Source organism: Mirounga angustirostris, unplaced genomic scaffold (genome assembly GCF_029215605.1).
Source record: "Mirounga angustirostris isolate CCGP_5_RB_7025 unplaced genomic scaffold, mMirAng1.0.hap1 SCAF_7, whole genome shotgun sequence".
NCBI lineage: Eukaryota > Metazoa > Chordata > Mammalia > Carnivora > Phocidae > Mirounga > Mirounga angustirostris.
Genome location: NW_026991715.1, coordinates 75,727,222 through 75,747,456, shown reverse-complemented (window position 1 = coordinate 75,747,456; position 20,235 = coordinate 75,727,222). Strand labels below are relative to the sequence as shown.

The 20,235-nt window shown below is 38.5% G+C and overlaps 1 protein-coding gene across 5 annotated transcripts in view; it reads right to left on the bottom strand.

The window, feature by feature from the left end:
- LNPEP (leucyl and cystinyl aminopeptidase) overlaps nucleotides 1-20,235 on the bottom strand; it is a 90,557-nt gene that overhangs the window by 9,166 nt on the left and 61,156 nt on the right. For all 5 annotated transcript variants that reach the window (XR_010413168.1, XR_010413169.1, XR_010413166.1 and 2 more), the window contains exons 10-17: nucleotides 19,638-19,798; nucleotides 19,325-19,413; nucleotides 12,679-12,862; nucleotides 11,401-11,557; nucleotides 5,011-5,195; nucleotides 3,205-3,366; nucleotides 1,017-1,157; nucleotides 251-332 (exon numbers count right to left, since the gene is read on the bottom strand). Coding sequence is in view for 1 of the 5 variants with exons in the window: in XM_045899185.3 (XP_045755141.1) it covers nucleotides 251-332; nucleotides 1,017-1,157; nucleotides 3,205-3,366; nucleotides 5,011-5,195; nucleotides 11,401-11,557; nucleotides 12,679-12,862; nucleotides 19,325-19,413; nucleotides 19,638-19,798 (1,161 nt within the window). In the remaining 4 variants the exon portion in view is untranslated. The remainder of the gene's footprint in view (nucleotides 1-250; nucleotides 333-1,016; nucleotides 1,158-3,204; nucleotides 3,367-5,010; nucleotides 5,196-11,400; nucleotides 11,558-12,678; nucleotides 12,863-19,324; nucleotides 19,414-19,637; nucleotides 19,799-20,235) is intronic.

The following is a 20,235-nucleotide window of genomic DNA, read 5'->3' as shown; positions in this document are numbered from 1 at the left end:
AAAAAATGATTTGTATCAGACAGATGAGGGAATACTGTTGAGAAGGGAATCAGAATTCTTCCTCATCAGAATTTGTCCTCATTGCTGGGTATCCCCCCTTAAGAAGTAATCCCAGGGCAGAATCGCTGGCACTGACCACGGCCGACAGAGAGAAGGGGCAGAAACTGGCATGACAAGACACTGACTTAGACTGAGCAGCCTACGGGGAAAGGGTGACCCAGTCTCCCTGCTAACATTTTATACAACCAACCTCAGACAAATGCGCCTTTGTTGAAAACAGGTGTGTCGACCCAGCAACAATACTTTGTATGGTATAGGACCCCAGATGAAACCTGAAGAAACAAAAATTTAAGAGCAAAAAGAGCAAAAATATGAGGCAGTTTTTGGGAAACAAATGTCCTGAATGCAAAGGAATTACTTGACCATACATTACACAGGCCAAAGGCAGACTGGGAGTCCTGCTCCTGGGTAATGAAGCTCAGTAAATCAGAAATAACCCCACACGCCTTCTCACTACCAGTGGGAAGGAAAGGTGGGCAGAAAGAAGCAGGAGTTACGGATACTCAGATAAATTATTAATTCATTTAATCGATTCAAAAATCACACCTTACCCCCAGAAATGCCATTACTATTTTGAAAGCAAAAAAGTCTTCCGTGTGCTGTCTGGGTGGGTGTGAGTTCCTCTCCAATCCCTTGGCAATGACGAGGTATTTTTCAACACACATAACTGAACAGCTATTCTGAAATAGTCCATGGCCAGGTGAAACGAAGTGACCTAAGTGTCAAGCATGGCTGGGCGTAATGAGTACCCGAATGGAGCACCACTGTCAAACGACTCACGTTATGGGATTACATTTACAAGGGTGAAAATTTCTGGGTATTTCAGTTAAACTGTCACTGAAGTATTTTTCCTCTCATAACAGATCTTAAATCCTGTGAATCAACACAACATTGGGAACAGTTTCAAATGAAGAACGGGAGAATACTAAAAATTAGTAGTTATCTGAGAAACTTACTTCTGTACAAGCTTGTTCCAGTTCTCTTTGACAAAATCCCATGCCAGCAAGTGTCCAGGAAAATGTCGGCCAACTGTTCTAATGATGAATGACAGCTTTTGTGTTCGGATAATATCTCCACTGAGGCTATTTTTCATTAACCTGAAGAGCAAAGCAGATTTAGTTTCCAAAATTAGTATTTGTCATGAAGTGATCACTGAACTTAAAATCAGTGCTGGTCTAATTAAGGTTCTGAAGCAATTCAAAGCATGTAAGTTTTGGGTTGGTCTAAGATTGATCAACAGATTGAAAACCTGTCATTTTTTTAAATGAAGGGAGAACTCACCAACAAGATAAGGACTTAAATATACTGTCACATAATAATAAATAGTTCTTGATGTAGTAAGGACCTTTAGGAAATAAATTCAGGTAGAGTTTATTATAACTCTGAAGACTGGATTTTTTGTTGTTGTTAAAAACCTTATTTGATATGAGTAGACAGGTATATTGCTACTCTTAAAAAACTGGGCTGTTTGATGTAAAAAAGCAAGAAACATTTTAGAATATGCTTTAAAATTAATAGTTAACATTTATCGATACCTTATATGTACTAGATTATGTTCTAAATTCTTGACACAACAAGGCTTGAAATAGGGAATCATTACCTATCTCCATGTTACAGTTTAAGAAACTGAAGTTATGTAAAATTGACAGAGTTAACACAGCTGATGAATACTAAAGGCTGGTACGGAAACAAACGCAATTTTCATCTATCGTGCTACAATATCTGTTTTGAGCGGGAAAACACATATCCCCAAAAGAATGCAGAATGAGTTTTACTGGGAGGGAAAACCCAAATGCCCAATGAGATGTGATGGATTCGATAAACTCTGATAGAGCCGTATTGTGCGATACTGTGTAGCCATAGAAACAAATGAAAATATGCTTTATGAACGAACAGGGCAAATCTCAAAGACTGGTCATTCACTACAAAGAATGTTACAGAACACCGGCTACAGTATAAACCTATGTTCAATATATAAAATACACACCGGGATGGACACTGTTAACAGAGAGAAGAGAGTAAGATTGGAAGTGAAGGGTCATATGAGAGGGACTTTCACATTTTATTCCGTTTCCTCAGGTACTGTTTAAGTACTTTATAATGGGGAATTTATCAGTGTACTACTAGTTCAACACAAAATTATTACTGATTTAACAACAAAAACTTTCCTCTGTTTGCTTGGGTCAGAGGCTGGCTACTACTTTAGAGAAAATGACTACAGTGCGTCCTCTGGAAAGTGGGTCTGGGCAGGTGCTAAGAACATCTCTGGAACAGAAGGACTTACTTGAGCAAAGTTATGCAAGAGAAGCAATGAGAGCCAAGTGCCTCTCCTTTCCTTCCCACTGCTGACTGTCAAGATGCCTGCGCATTTCTCCTGGTTACTTAGAGCTCCTCTACCCTGACTCTGATTGTTCTTCCTGCCAGGAAGCCCTACCTACTGCCCTTCTTACCCCATGTGACCCTACCATCTCTAGCTCTTCATCCGCTGGATATTAAAAAGGAAAGGTCTGGGGCACCTGGGTGGCTCAGCTGGTCAAGCGTCTGCCTTCGGCTCAGGTCATGATCCCAGGGTCCTGGGATAGAGCCCTGCATCAGGCTCCCTGCTCGGCAGGGAGCCAGCTTCTCCCTCTCCCTCTCCTGCTCCCCCTGCTTGTGCTCTCTCTCTCTGTCAATTAAATAAAATCTTTAAGAAAAAAAAAAGGGAAAGTCTGACAAATTCACATGAATGTATAACATATGGCTTTTATGTGTTATCTTGTACTGAAGTGTCTGCATTTTCAAAATGATCAGCTTGGAGAGAGCAATGCCTTGACCAAAAAAGAAAATGAAGCACGAACTGTGGAATCAAAAACAACATGCCAAATGATCAAGAAGTTTTTAAGCACAAAGTAGAAGGGGACTGTGATTTTTGGCATCTCCCAATCTCTTTTAGGCAAAGCACCTCCTGCCCATCTGTACAGGTCCAGTCCCTGAGACGAAGCCCAACACATGCGGGCTCCTCCCCACACTGTCCAAGTAAAGGCTGGCCCAAAAGGAAAGGCAGGAAGAGGGAGATACCAGAGAAAATGAGCTCCTCAAACCTAGGAGCACCATGTTTTTATGCTTTGGGTTTCTATATATCATATTGCTTGGGTGGTTTCGTACCAGTAAAGTTTCCGTACATCCTCTGAGCTGGCAAGAGCTTCAAGTATTTTATTCTTCTCTGCTTCAGAGTCTACAGAGACATACTTGCTTAATAGGAATGACCAGCCTTTCTCTGTTTTTGCTCCAACCTTGAACACAGTACTCATGACATCAGTAGGTAGCCTGTAAGAAAGGTACAAATATGAGAAAAACAAGGAAAAGAAATCCTGAATACAAAGGCAAGGAATTGACTAGTGGTGCTTGCGGAGTCAGAGCAGGTAACTGAAGAGTCTTTACAACTCATTGTCAAGAAAACATTTAATTCAGTGGGTTGCTACTTCCCTGGTGGTGTGACTATAAAGAATATCAATTCAACTTAATGCAGTAATTCTTCACTGAGCACCCACAAAGAACCAGGCAGACAACTGGCTGGAAGCTGGGAAAGGGAAGAAGGAGACCCAGTCTCTGCCCTCTAGGAACTCAGAGGCTATCACAACGTACAGAATAAATCAGTGTATTGCCATGTAGTGTAACAAGTTCCATGGTGGAAATATAGCAGCAGGTGTGAGGGGAGTGGTGATAAGAGGGGAAGAAGCACAGTTTTCTGGCCTTATTAAGATCTCAGAGCTGGAAAAGACCTCAGAAGATTATCCCAATCCCCCACCCCAACTCTCATCTGATGCTTGAATCTATTTCCATAATGCCCAGTAAGGAACATGGAGAGAACCAGTCATCATTAAAAACATGTCTACTTGGGGCACCTGGGTGGCTCAGTCATTAAGCATCTGCCTTCGGCTCAGGTCATGATCCCAGGGTCCTGGGATCGAGTCCCACATCGGGCTCCCTGCTCTGCAGGAAGCCTGCTTCTCCCTCTCCCACTCCCCCTGCTTGTGTTCCCTCTCTCGCTGTGTCTCTCTGTCAAATAAATAAATAAAAATAAAAATAAATGTCTAACTGCTAACTCTACCTGCTATGTTATAGCCCTAAATTACAAGAGACTTGTTTGACAGCTCTCATCCATTCCAATGGCTGCTATAAAAAAGCAGAAAACAACAAGCCTTGGTGAGGATGTGACAAAACTGGAACTCCTCTGCCCTACTGGTGGGAATGTAAAATGGTGCTACCACTATGGAAAACAATATGGCGGTACCTTAAAAAATTAAAAATAGATCTACCATATGATGTAGCAATATCACTTCTAGGTATAGATCTGAAAGAATCGGAAGCAGAGTCTTGAAGAGGTATTTGTATACCTATGTTCACAGCAGCATTATTTGTAAAAGCCAAAAGGTGGAAGCAACTCAAATGTCTATCAGTGGATGAAGCAATAAACAAAATACGGTGTATACACACAACCAATATATTCAGCCTTAAAGAGGAAGGACATTCTAACACATGTTACAACATGGATGAATCTTGAGGACATGTGAAACAAGTCAGTCAGAAAAAGACAAATACTGTACATTTCACTCACATAAGGTATTCAGAGCAGAAAACAGAACAGTGGCTGCCAGGGGCTGGAGACTGGAGAAAACGGAGAGTTGTCTGGGTAAGGAGTTCTAGTTTTGCAAGATAAAAAGTTCTGGAGATTCGTTGCTCAACAATGTGAATATACTTACACCACTGAACTGTACACTTAAAACACATTAAGATAATAAACTTCATGTTGTATATATTTTACTACAATTCGAAAAAACAGTCTTGTTTGACAATACAAGTACATACATCACCTACGTTAACACTCAGGATGAAAAGATCCTGTTTTCAGTATATGGTATCAAGGTAAGGAAGAGGCAGAGAGCTCATGTGAGCAGAAGCGCACGTCACCTTTGAGTTCCGTTGGAGGCCACCCAGTCATCAAACAGCGTCATGGCTGTGGCACTGCAGTTCTCGAGGCCGTGGACGCAAGCAAACTCCAGCAAGACTGACCGAAGCTCCCGGGCACACGGGGAGCCTTCATCAGTCCACGTCTGCTGCCGGATTTGGCTTCGAAGTAATTTAGATACCCTGGTCTACAGAGACAAATTGTTAACAATAATCAGGACAATCACAGAAAACTCAGGATGGCTAGATCTTTTTCCCCCAACGTTTACCCAAGGAGAAAATAGGAGGGCCTCGGTATTCCTCAATAAATATCGACTGACAGAGGAAGCCCACGTACAGCTGGGTGAAACCATTCAGTAACAAAGACTACACACCGGCTGCTATTGCCGGGGGCGGGGGGGGGGGGGATGTCTCTTAGTTACATGACACAGAAAGAACTGATGACTGCACTGCAGGAGTGAACCTGTCTTCTGTGTGTACTCGGTGAGAAGATACTTTCCTGCCAAAAAGTATCACCTATTGCCACTGCCAGAAGCGAGTTGGGACTTTCTGACCTCATGACTTTAGACTCCATAAATCCATAAAACAATGAGAGAAGAATATACTTCTTTACCGACAGGTAATGTTTTAATGTTTCTGAATGCAATATTAAAGGCATACTTAAAATATCAACTAGCGTGATGATCTAACAAGTTAATCCAATCGAATTAGCGAGAAAATGGGGCATGCAGGCAAGAAGAGTTGTTTATAGTTATTTCCCCACCCTCAACTATATATTTAAAAAATTTTCAGACCTGTAGTAAAGCAACAAGAGAAGTACAGTGAATACCCATATGCTGGATTCATTGGTTTGTAACACTCCTACGCCCCAGAAAATTAGTTCAAGTTCTTTACAGAGCATCTTGTTCTTCCAGAGCACTACTGTCAATACCTGAAATGAACCCTAGTTGGAGCGTTTTAAACTGCTGATGCCATTTTCTCAGCAGCCCTTCTCTAAGTCAGTCTCCTGTGGAGCTATGAGAAAGAAAAAAAGGAATCTGTGCAAGGAGAAGGACTCAGAGTTTGTGATAACATGTCAACTCGCTTTTGTTTGCTTCAAAAGCAGTGGAATAGAGAACAGACACCTTGTGGAATGCGTAACAAAGCCTGCGAGTTATTGAGAGGACATGAAGTGGAAAAATACTTGCCATGCGGACTGATAAGCCAAGGGACATAAAAGCAACGCAGGGGATCCTACGGATACACACGGCTGCACTGGATGCGCTGTCTGCCACTGGCCTGACATTCTCAGTGGCATGATAGCGAACCATCCCAAATGAACACAGGATAAAAGAAAATTCAAAGCTACTCATAACTGTCAATTAGAAACAAAAGAAGAATGAGAGGAAAGAAAGTTACATGCTTGAGATACTACTAAAAAAAAAAAACTCAGTGGAGAAAAATGTCAGTGAGAGTTGACTAAAACATATGGACACAAGTAGGGAAAAAAGAAATGGCCCGTTAAAGTACTGGAAGCGAGGGAAGCCTGACACTTGAAGGTGCTAAGGCTAGTTAGTTCCTGAGCAGTTACTCCGCTGAAGTTACAGGGTGCAGTTTTACTAAGTCATTTCTGGTACCAAATATTTAAGATGAAATCCCCAAGGAGTTGATTTTACATATATTTCAAATGATAATGTAACAGAGCAAAAGGCTTTATTTTAAAAATAATTCTGTTTTTAGAAAATTCCCACTTTATCATTTTTATAAGTAATCCAGGTTATATTTTTAATATTAATAAATCATATAACAAGTGCTTCTTTATTGAAGCAAGTGCTTCAAACAGAGAACCTGTTTTCCCATGGTTCTAAATTTTTTTTTTAATTTAAACTCATTAAACAATAGAATCCAATCCTCTGATCTCATAAAATGAAAATGGCAAGTGGGGAGAGAAAATAAATGGAGAGGTTATACAAGCTACAAACACTGGGTACGCAATAAAATGCAAGAACAGTTACACAAAATGATTCTTAAAATAAAACAGACAGGAAAGATGGTGGCACTTATATTATGTATTACATTTTGATTTACTGCTTTAATTTTACACTGATATGCCCAGGGAGTTCTTTCTTGGGTCAACTCAGCTTCTTAAAAGTGAAGTGTCAGCTTTTATTGCAAAACGTTTACCCCACCAATCCCTCATATGTAAAAGAATGACAGACTTGCAAGTGATGAAACAGGAATATGGCTGGGATCAGATGTTGGGATTAGATGTTAACATCAGATTTGAACGATTTGACAAAATTCAAAAGTGCCTCCAGACCCTATCCACCCTGCAACACCACAGCATACATCACAAAATGGGATATAGATGTATGTGTTATATAGGTATGTGCAGCCTAGATAACAAAATGACCAGTATATGTCCATAATGCTCTGGTGACAACAACATAAAAAATTAATTAGATACCAGTCTTAATCACAAATACTATTTGAAGATTGCATCCAAGGACTCAGAAATGTCTGCTGTTCCATCTCTAACTATGGTATCAGATTTTATATTTTGAGAGCTTTGATGGTACCAGAACGCCCTCCGAATTTTAGAGACCGTTTCTCCCTCTTGATGACCTAAAGCTAACCTGACTTTTAACTAACAATCAAGTGTACGAAAATCTCCAGCAATACAAGGGCCCATAGGCTCACAAACACACACTAAGCCTGCCCTTGTCCTCTAAGCATCCGTCCCCCGGGCCCCAGCCTGACGTATGTTCTTAATAAATACATGCCTGCCCAGCAAACTGGAAATCATCATCTGGGATGATGACGCAGAGTTACTTGAGTGTCAAAGAAAGAAAATATTCAGAAGATCTAACTCCTTAGATTGAATTTAGCATCTGTGTTCACAGCATAGAGACTGCCTGAGGTAAGTATCAAGGGCTTTCTGACACTAGGCTCTCAAAAGAGCTATTGGAGAGGCAGGGGGAAGAATGGCTGCTGCACCATGAAATTTAATTAGCTGGGCAGCTTCAGGAACATTCTGCTAACTCTCAAAGAATACTCACTACCAGCACGATCCTTCAACAGTAAAAAAAAAAAAAAGAAAGAAAGAAAATGAGTGATATGCACTAAAGTTATTTATTGCTACCTATACTGGGTTGAACAGTGTCCCCCCAACATTCATGTCTGCTTAGAATCTGTGAATGTAAACTCATTTGGGAATAGGTTTTTGTAGATGTAATCGATTTAAGATAAAGTCCTACTGAATTATGGCGGGCCCAAATCTACTGACTGGTGCCTACATAAGAACAGGGAAATTTGGACCAGAAACAAAGAGAATGTTATGTCAAGACAGAGGCAGAAACTGTAGTTGTGCATCTACAAGCTAAGGAACACTCAGTACTGCTGGCAACCACCCGAAGCTAGGAGAGATGCAAGAAGAGACCCTCCCTCAGAAGGAATCCATGTGCCCTGCCAACCCTTTAATTCGGGCCTTCCAGCTTCCAGACCTGGGAGAGAATATGTTTCTGTTGTTTTAAGACAATAAGGTTGTACTAATTTATTCTGGCAGCTGAAGGAAACTAAACTACTACCCCAAATGGTGTTGATGTGATATGGCACTAATAACCTCCAAAGTAATCATAAAAATTCAATAATATAAAAATCTATGTACACAATGAAGCACACTGGTGCTGGATCAACTGGATGGCCATATCAAAAAAAAGAATCTTTGTGTCTAACTCATACCATACACAAAAATCAATTCCAGATGGATCATAGTTCTAAATGTGTAAGGTAAAATCATAAAGTTTTCAGAAGAGAACAAAGGAGAATACCTGTGGGTTGGCAGATTTCATACACAAAAATTAAGAATTTACGTTCATCAAAAAACATCATTAAGAGACTGAAAAAGCAAGCCTGAGGGGGAGAAGATACTTGCAAATGTACATGAGCAACAAAGGACTCCTATCCTGAATATATAAAGAGCTCTACAAATCAATCAGAAAAAGGCAGAAAATCCAACAGAAAAAACGTTAAAGACCTGGGCACATAACCAAAGTGTACCTCCAATGGTCAATAAACAAATCAAAAGGAATTCATCTTCACTAGTCATTAGGGAAATACAAAGTTTTTTTTAAAGATTTTATTGATTGATTGATTTGAGAGAGAGCACGAGAGTGGGGTGAGGGGCAGAGGGAAAAGCAGACTCCCCGCTGAGCAGGGAGACCGATGTGGGATTCGATCCTGGGACTCCAGGATCATGACCTGAGCAGAAGGCAGATGCTTAACCAACTGAGCCACCCAGGCACCCGGGAAATACAAATTAAAGCCAAAATTGCAATGCCACTATGCATCCATCTGGATGGCTAAAAGGAAAAAGATTACTATTAATACGAAGTGTTGACAAGGATACAGAGCCAGAATAGAACTCAAATTCTCATGCACTGCTGATGGAGCACAAACTGATACACCGTTGAACAATGATTTGATAGTACAGTATTAACTATAAATATGTTATGACTCAGCAATTCCACTTCCACATACCCCATAGAAATGCATACATATATGCAACAAAGATATATATAAGAATATTCATAGCAATGCTATTCGTAATAGCTCCAAACTGCAAACAACTCAAATGTCCATCTATAGTAGCTGAAGTGGCTACCAAAAAGCCAATCTCTTTCATATACTAATAGTACAAAATCGGTGTTGGATTCTAAGTGTCTCCTAAAGAGACCAAGAAGTTATTTGCATACTTCTTGGAAATGCACACAAATACTATAAAAAAATTTTATTAACATTTTGGATATAAAAGAAATCTCAAATATTAAGTTGACAACTTTATTTTCAAGGGCACTAGATGTAGGTCTGTCATCTTAAACCTAAAACACATGGTCTACAAGTTTTTCAAATAGTTTTAATTTATAATCTCAGTTAAAAAAAATGATAGCAGCAAAGAAACAGCCTTGATTTTTCCAACCAAAGGTATCCTTTGAAAGATGACATTGCTAGAATACAAATTAATTTAAAATACAGCAACATAATACAAACTGGGCTTCAGAGTGGAACTAATCTGGGTTTGAAGCTCAGCTTTGTAATTTACCAGGTAACTGATGTGGGGGAAGTTATTTAGTCCCCCCATTTATCCAATGGGGGTAGAAATATCTGTCCGGCATTGTGTGAGGATTAAACGAGATAATCTACATTAAGCACTTAAGCATGGTGTGCAGAATATAACAAGCACTGAAATGAATCAGTTTCTGGTGTGTTTCACTCATTTGTTCGTTCAGTATTTACAATGGGCTGAGTCACATTCTGAAGACACTGTTTTTTATTAAGGATGGTAAGAGACAGCCTCTGATACAGAAGAATGATAAAAATCTTAACAATTAGAAAAAACCTCAGAAATCATCTAACTTAAGCATCACACTTATGGGTGGCTCCTTTGGGGTCAGATCAGAGACCTGGGGGGAAGGGTGCTTCTCAAGCTCCATACGGCCCACCAGCTGTGCCTTGCCTCCCCCGCTGCGAATAGTGTGTGATGGGAGAACTCATCACAGAAGATGTGCAACAGCCTAGTAAGAGGCAGAGAGGAGGTTGTTTAAGAGAAAAAAAAAAAAAAGACGTAATCCAACCTCTTCTTTTCACCAGTGAGGACACCGAAACCCTAAAAGACATTCTAATTTCTGGTTCAATTCTTTCTTCCTTTTTCCAAAAGCTGCCTTTTGCCTAGTCTCTGGAAAACCTGACCAGTCTCCAAAGCAAAACCTATTGTCAGAATGTGCTGATTCAGAGAAGAAGATGAAACAAAGAATTCATCTCTTCCTCCCAAGCTTTTACTCTGTCAACAGTTTAATACTGCAAGATTAGTATTAAATCTAATTTAATACTAATTAGGCAACTGGTTTTAAAAAAGGTAAAGCAGTCACCAATGCCAAGATTCCTTTAGTACTCTGCAGAGAAATATATCCACTAGCATCACCCTCCGTAAGAGGTCACAGTAAGGACTCCTAAAACAGAATATTCTCAGTACAAACATCACTGTCATTTCACAATGATCACCTGGAAACCAATGGGGAACACCACATTGCAAAAGGACCTACTTCAAGCATTTACTATATAAATGAACCGGGATTTGAATAGAGAAGGTTTCTTTTCATGTGACCTCATTTTGACGTCAGGGTCAGAAGTCTTTAATTTGATATTCAAACAAGACCATGTTACGCTAAGCCTTTTATCAACTCTTCCTGGTAAGCAATGTCATTATGATTCAAAGTAAAGATTTCACAACTAGGAAAACGAAGAAAAGGGACCATGGCTGGTTGCTTTTTCAGCCTATTACTCTGCTGAACAGAACTGTGAATGACAACATTAAAGGCAAGCAACAAAGACACGCTGGCAATAAGGGAGACTTACCACCACTCTTGAGGCCAGATCCATGTATCCCAGCTTTTCAAGGAGGTTATAGATGAGGCCGGTCTGGAACAGGGTTTCAGTGATGGGTGCGGTATAGGTCTCATTTCCAAGGTAATCAATCAAATCAAAGGCCCTCTGAAGAGATACCTTGCCTAGGCTAAAGGGTAATAGAACAGAAAAGTCAATATGCTGAGGGAGAGGAACTCTATAGGCATGCAGAAAAACTTTATGAATAGATGGTGAGTCTTGAAGAACTAAAATTTAAGCTTAGAGTGGAATTCTGTAAAGTTAGACTAAATATTACTATCTTTGATTAAGTTCATGTGTATGACCCAAGGTTAAAGATACATTTCATGAGAAAGATACACAAGAGCTCGTTTTATTCCCTAAGTCACCTGTAAATTGCTACTGACTCATGAAAAGTATTACACTGTCTTAAGTGGGAAAAGATGAAGAGTACTAATTTTATTTATTTATTTATTATATTTACCAAGTGAGGACAAGTGGCATAAAGAGGATTTGAATCAAAAAGAAAATATTTCATTATTTGTACGGGAATTTGTCAAACTTGTTACAGCAAAGTCCACTGTGAATTTATGGTGAGTATATTTTAAAAATTAACCATTTAGGAGAAATCAAAACAATGATGGCTCAGATGATGTAAGGTCACTTCATAAAAAATGAACCAAAATAAGAAGGTCAAGCACAGTCAGAAAGAACACTTTTGAATATTCCATGTGTCTCTAGATCCATTAACAGCCTAAGGTGGTAATCTTACTATGCAGAGGATATCTATACACATCACTGCCATACATGGTTTTGGGACTCTGTAATGCACGGAGTGGTTAGCAGGCAAGCTGTACAGAAGTAAGAAGGCCCCAACTCTCAGACACATCACTCAAACCAGCGGGTAGGCACTAAGCCTCATGCCTAAACTAAATGTTATCTGAAAGGAATTCTCTCATGAAATAAAGCCTGAACTCCTACATTAATTTATTCAGCAAACGTGTGTCCTACTTGTTGGTATGGACAAGTCTTAAGATATTACTTAAATCTTGTTATTTAACTGTTCACTATGTTTGTAGTGGATGTTTCTATATGGATTATAACACCCTTGAAGGCAAGGATTATATCTTACATCTTCCCAATCATCCAAAACAAGTAACACCTAACAGGCAATACATGTGCTAGTTCTTTTGAACTGTTTTTCTTAAGTGTTCTTTTCAGCAAAACATTTGTTTAAAAACAAACAAACCAACCCAAACCAAGCACACGTACCCTGCAAGTTCAAAGATGTTGTTGATGAGGTTGGCTCGGTCTTTGTCACTCAGGACATAAGGATTTGTTTTCAGCTGTTTGATTAGTGCTTCCCAATCATCATCCTCATAATGTACAATATAATAGCCATTCATGTTTGTATTGACTTTGACCCACGGCACTTCTTCTGTAAGATTGATGACATCTAATACAGACCGAAAAATGAGAGAGAGGAGAGATAACGGGAAGAAAAAGTATTGAATGGATGTTTTGTTTGTTTCAGTTAATATAGTATATTGTTACATTTAATTATTCTACTAAGAACCTAAATGTTTGCCTTCTAGTGCAGTTATTTTAATGTTAGCAAAGATCACCACTCATTCATTTAAAAAAAATTTTTTTTTACTTAAATTCAAGTAGCCAAAATATAGGGTACGTCATTAGTATTTGATGTAGTATCCAACGATTCATTAGTTGCGTATAACACCCAATGCTCATCACATCACGTGCCCTCCTTAATGGATAAAGAAGATATGGTACATATATACAGAGGAATATTACTCACCCATCGGAAAGGATGAATACCTACCATCTACCACTCATTCATTTAACAATTATTTATTTAATGGTGAAAAAGGTAGAAATGCCCCTTCTTCCACAGATGTTACTCTAATGTAGCCAGGCAAAGAGAGTATCATCTAAATGTTATTGATGGAAAAAGAAAACATGGCATTCTATGGAAGAACATAGAAGAAATGCTTCACCACCTAGTGGAGGTTAGGAGAGATTTCTGGGAAGAAATGACATCCAAGTTGAGAGTTCAAGATATACAGGTGTTTTAAGCAGGTGATGAGGGACCCTAAGTGTTCAAGGCCCAGAGACAAAGTGTACATGTTATCCATGCACTGAACTGACTCCCAAGTTCATTGTGGCTGGAGGAGAGAAACAGGGAGAAAGAGTAAGGGTGTGCAGGGTGAGGAAGCAGGGAAGATAGTGAAAGAACTATGTAAAATGTGTTCCATCTCAGCCTTTGTCTTTCATTACACTGGAGGAAGAATAAATGAAGCCATTTAGAAAAGTCACATAATTCAAAGCTAACAAAAATAAGTATTAGGGGAGAATTAAGATCTCATTAAGCACAAACAAATAACTCAGTTAAAATAATAAGAAAGTGATATGCATTTTTTGGGTCCCTACCATTACATACATAAATGCTAGAAGAATTGTTGGAAACTTATATAAAATGATTTCAATTAATAAGGAGTTATAAAATATATGACTACAAAAATATATTACTACAAAATATATCTAGGAATTTTTAAAATCCTTTAAATTACTATCGAGAAAAGTCCTTTAAGTAAGTTGGCAACAAAGACGTGGATTTATTTATTTATTTATTTTTAAAGATTTTATTTATTTATTTTGAGAGAGAGAGAATGAGAGAGAGAGCACATGAGAGGGGGGAGGGTCAGAGGGAGAAGCAGGCTCCCTGCCGAGCAGGGAGCCCGATGCGGGACTCCATCCAGGGACTCCAGGATCATGACCTGAGCCGAAGGCAGCCGCCCAACCAACTGAGCCACCCAGGCGCCCAAGACGTGGATTTAATATAATAGTTAAGGGTATGCCTCTAAGCATCTCCAGATTTACTATTAGAATACAGTTCCATGAGCTTACTATTTTGTTTATGGCTAATCCCTCAGTGCCCAGAACAATGTTCCTAGCAGACACTCAAAAAATCCTTGATGAATTAATAAATGAATGGACAAAATAACTATGTCAAAGTAAATGTTTTCAAAACAAACCTAAATAAGGTTTATAGATGTTTACAAAGTAAGTTTTCTTTCCAATTTTAAAGTAAGGCGTACTAATTTTTAAAAATCATTGAAGAGGAACAGAGACAAGGAAAATAATCTGAATTCAGACAATAATAGCTTTGTAGGGTGTATTTCATGCCAAGAGTTTTCTGATACACGTTTTAGTTGATGTAATATTTCACATAGTGGATAGATATGCATTTATCTTTATACTGCTTTTTTACCTATCAGATTCTACGCCGAGCCATTTTTCTACTGTCTTCATATGCAGTATTCAAATATCTTCACAAATTCCACTTAAAAACCTACCACAGTTTAACCCATCTCTTATTTGGAAATATTTAGGCTATTTTAAAATTTGCACTACCATAATAACTCTGTATGACGGTTTTTGCACATAAAATGCTTTAGGAACACATTTAAATTTGGTACCTGAAGTTTCAGGGTCTATAAACTTCAAAAGCATGAATTATTAAAATTTATCAGATTCTCTTAATACCTTAGTCCAATTCTACTGAAACTACAAAGGATGTTTAATATGGAAAAGACTTACATTCTGCTCATGTCTTAACATGACATACCAGATAATCAGTCTTTTTCACTAGAAAATTCCATAGTAATTTGTGTTTTATGGCTGATACAGCAGCAGATGGGAAAGATCAACTACATTAATAGGATTTATTCCTTTTCATAGAGCAGAATACAGTTCTAAGGAATTATTGTGAGGACAAAGTAGATGCTCTAGGTTGGAAACGTTTTAAAAAACAATGACTAATAAAATTAACTTTATCATTAACTATGGCAAAAATATTGACATTCTCCAGGTCAGCCAACACAATTTCCTGCAGAGCTTTTATTAAGAAAGAACCTTGGGAATAAGGACTAAAGAGCTCCAAACCTCCCTTTGCCAAAAAAAGAGGCAAGAAATGGAAGTATGGCAATTCTTCCACTGGATGGATGCAGGAAAATACTGAAATACAGTGTATTTTGGCTGATAAGCAATTTGCCATGTTGCTACTTTGGCCAAGTCCAGACGGTAAAAAGGAGGAAGGCAGCTGGAGTGTACTTGAAATTATTACTGTCATCTGGATGACAGAATATAAAGCAGTGCAGCCAACAGCAGAGAGAGGGGAGTTATCATTTAAAGAATCAACATATTAGTCTTCTTCAGGTCTTCTGAATGATCCAGAACGAAGACCTTAAAACCACAGGTATCAAAAAATAATAGTTTTGCACACAAGGGAGGTAACTACATACTACAGCTCAAATGTGGATGAGGCTACCCTCATATGTTTTTAATTTATCTTAATCATTAACAGATTAAGAGTTCAATTTTCACAGTTCATTGAGTATTAAAAAAGAATAACTCCAATCTTGTATGGCAGAAGCCCAGATGAAGTAATTTAGTAGTGATTTTAAAAACCATTTGTCAATGAGTTACGAAAATCAACTACTGTTTTATACAGAAACATTAAAACACAGAAACAAAAAACAAGTTCTTACAACAAAGTTGAAAAATCGCCTGCGCAGCTTGCTCTAGAGGCCTAGAACGATATACGCAGCTGAACTACATCCCCTCTTGTTCAAAAGCATTCCTTTCTCCAGTACCCTTTATTCTCCTTTATTTTATTAGGGGGGAAAAGGCAAGAGCAAAGGATGGTACATGATAAATATCTTAATTACATGCCCTTCCTTATTCTTTTTTTCCAAATATGCCTTTCATTCAAAGGCAATGACAGGTCTAGTTTCAGATACATCCTTCTGGCACAGTGATATCATGAATGTTTCACATTCAATTTAATATAAAGATCCTATAGTTAAAGAGCTTAGGTCTGAGTAAGATGTGGATGAGAGAGGGGATGGGGAGGGAAAAGGGGTGAAAAGGAAGAGAAGGGAGAGGGAGACACTCACTATTTGAGTGTAATTTCCTCAATACGTAGCTTGAAAAAATGGCCCCTTTCACACCATCTTATGCCTAACTATTAATCACTCAAAATTCATGTATGTGGGGAAAAGTGACAAAGATACTGATCAAATATAACTCCTGTATTTGATTGAACAAATGGACTAACCCAGCAACCCCAGCATTAGAACACATGGAAATATACTATAGATTTAACACATCACCAAGAGAACACACTGTACTAAAGTCATCTGGCAAAAAATAAGCCTCTGTAGTCATTGTCCCTGCTACATTTCTTTTGAGACTAGAAAAAAATTAAAATAAGAGTGCTTCTCACCAGAGCATTCGGAACCAAGAAGACCCAACCGTCTTCAGGGGCAATCATTGTTTTGTGAGGACAGAACATTTTCAGTGTGGACTCTCAAAACCAGGAATTAAAACGGCAGCAGCGGCAGCGGGGGGAATGACATTTGGGAGGAAGAAGTAGCCAACACTGCTTTCATCATCTGTTGCCTCAGTCCCAACTCCCGATTCAACCAATTATATTATAGTACATTTTGCATATTCCCCTTTATCGAGAATACTTTCAAAGGAAGGAAAATAGAAGTTATCACTTCATCAGGCTTTGAATGCTCTTTTCCTAAACCCTTTTACAGTGAGATCTGAAATTGAGTCACCTCATGATAAACTAAAATTTATTCATTTAAAAAATGAGCCTACTGGGTGCTAAGGTCGCAAAGGTGACTCATATAGCCACGACCTCTCCCTTAAATAGGGAACACATCTAATGTGGGGACAGACATAAGTGAAACAGTACTTACAGTGTATCAAAAGAAGAAAAGGAGAGGGCATTATGAGAACACAAAAGTAGGCACCTAACCTGTCCCGGCGTGAGGGAAGGTGGCCTGGAGCCAGCAATGGGCACGCTGAGATCTGAAGAAGGAAGAGCAGTAAATTGAGGGAGTGGGGAGGCAAAGGTGTTCTTCCAGGAGGGCAAACAGCATGTGCGAGGGCAGGAGAGCACGGTTTCTATACAGCAGAAGCACCGAGTGCCAGGGAAGGGTGGAGGGAGAAAAGGCTACACCAGGAAAAGAGGGGCTAGACTTTGGGATGTGGATCTTAAAAAAGAGTTTTAAAAGCTCACATACAAACTGAGCTAAAAAAGTTAAGGGTAAATAAAAGCAGATTTCTTATTGTCCAATTATTTCTAACACCACCCAAAACTTATATACTATCGGGAGGTTTGGAGAATTTCTTTATCGGTCCAAAAAGGGAGATGGGATTAAGCGTCCTTTCTTTAGTCAGGGGCTGTCCTTCCAAGGCCACTTAAAAGTAAGGGGTTTTGTCTTCATCAAAGAAGGCAGCCCTTCCTTGCACCTCTGCTTATGTTATATTAATCAAAGATACAACATTATCAAGTGTTCTTAGCGTTTCAAATAATGAGATTTGATTTAACACTCCACTCTATTTGAACTGCAGTGCAACTGGCATGCTCACATACCTCAACCGGCATTGTGAATTATGGCCACATCACAGAAAGGCAACTTAGAAATGTATATTCAATCACAAAAGATACCACAGTCTCCATTTCTGAGAAGCATTCCTATGAAGAAGTTCATGTAATGACAAAACATTTAAGACCCTAAATTTTTACGGAGACATTTTTTTTTAAGAGAGACAAATGGTGAATCAAGTGTCCAACAGTAAGGAAAGATGAAATAAAATATTGTATATGTTTTTTTAAAAAAGGCAAGATATAAAAATCATTTGTACACAATGGTATCAACGAAGTAAAAATATTTTTTAAATTATTAGAAGGAAAGAATCATGAGAATAGTTGCGATGAGGTGATCTGTTCTCCATTTTCTAGATTTCATGTAATGTGGATATACTGTGTTTAAAGATTTCTTTTTTAATAATAACATGAGTAACAACAGGTAACATTTGTATAGACATAACACATGCCAGACATTATTGTAGGTGCTTCACATATATGAACTCAATCCTTCCCGTAACACTATAAAATATGATCACTATCTCCACTGTACAGCTGAGGGAATGAGGCTCAGAGAGTCACAGAACTACCTAGAGGCCTACCAGTGAACCAAACAACCTGGCTCCAATGTCACTCCATTAACCACTAGGCTACACACCCCTCTCAAAAATATAGGCTTGAACTCCACATACAAATTCAAACAAGAAATTTTCCCTTTCCATAAATCTAGAGTATCACTAATGGTTCCTGCAGGACCCAGGATCTTCATGTTTTTTCAGGATGCAAATTAAGAGGGTGTATGGTGTGGCATTCACAGAGATATTTAACAAATGGTCAGAAAGGACATTTCAATTTTGTTTTTCAAAGACTCCTATGGGTCCAACAACATATACAATCTTCACGTTTTCTTATCCCCCTCTTGGCAATCATAATTTCTTGCCCCATTTTCTTATTAACGAAATGTGTTATGCTATGTTCACAGGACATTTTGTAATGATTATTTACTCTAAATCTAGATCATGAATCAACCTTTATCATACGCATAAGAATCACCTAAGGTGCTTGTTGAAATGCAGTTGCCCAAGCTCACCTCTAGAAAGTAGATAGCAGAGCATACTTTAAGAGACTGCTCTGCTTCTGCTACTTTATACTTGATAACATGATATTTATCTAGGATATAAAAAAACACAGCATTTGCTCTTTTCTACCAAGGCTGCTAGCACACTCAGCGCAACTTTTTGTACCTTATTTCCCATGAACAAGAAAGACTAACTTCACACATGACCTATGGACCAATCTCACTTTAGTCATATCTCATATAGATGACTCCTAAAACCAGCTCAGAGAGTGTACACTTTGGAACGTATAGTCTCCTTCTTGCTGCTAGGTCAGAGTTTTTAAAAAAAATACGCTGTCTAAAATTTCCTATCAGAAAAGAGTTAATTAGAGTCAAACCTGATTTCTTGTCCAGTAAAAATACCAATGGATATTTTGAGTAATTTCTTCCCCCAGTGACACAGGATAATGGAATATGCCAGAGATAGCTGTAAAAAGAAAACATTGGAAGATTATTACTCTTTCCAGTATTTCAGTCAGTTACACATAATTTATTCGGTCTTTTCTTTTTTTCCCCTTTTGGCAGGAAGGAGAAATTTTTCAAGCTATTCCAAAAAAGATAATCTTGTTAAGTTTCATAGGAACTTGTGATTACAAATACTTTAACCCAAGGGTGCAAAAGAGATAGCAGGAAGAGAAAGCCGCAATGCACCTTGTATCTGAATGCTGAATTTCAGGCTTAATATTTAAAAAGTATCTTTCTTGTTGTACATGAAGTTCCTTTCCTTTTCTTTGAACAGTCACTAAAGGAAATCCTTTTTGCAGGGTCCAGGTTTTCATCATTTTCTTTACATCTAGTGTTTTGTTTGTGATCTATAAAAAAAAAAGAATAAATTCTTTTTGCTTAAAAATGAATAGATTAAAAACTTTACAGTTTGTACCTTTCCCTCTCTGCCTACCACATTCTATGAAGACTACCCGTTCTGTTAATAGAAAGCCAGAAGCATGAATACGGAGTTAAATTTACACTTCTAATCTAAGTGAATGAGCAGCTGCTAAAAGGAAAGTCACCTGGAACAGAACTAAGTGATAACTAGAGAAAGGGAGAGAAACCCTGCATTGAAAAAGAAATACATTGAGTGTTTGTCTAAATCTCTAAGTAGGGACAAGCACTCTTTCAGCTCACAATACCACCATTTAGAAGGTATGAATCATGGCAAATACTCTATAGAGTAAGAAACACAGCTACTTTCTCCTGTGAGTCAGCCTGCGTCCAGATCTCTCTTTATTCCCCAGACCCTCTGCTTTCC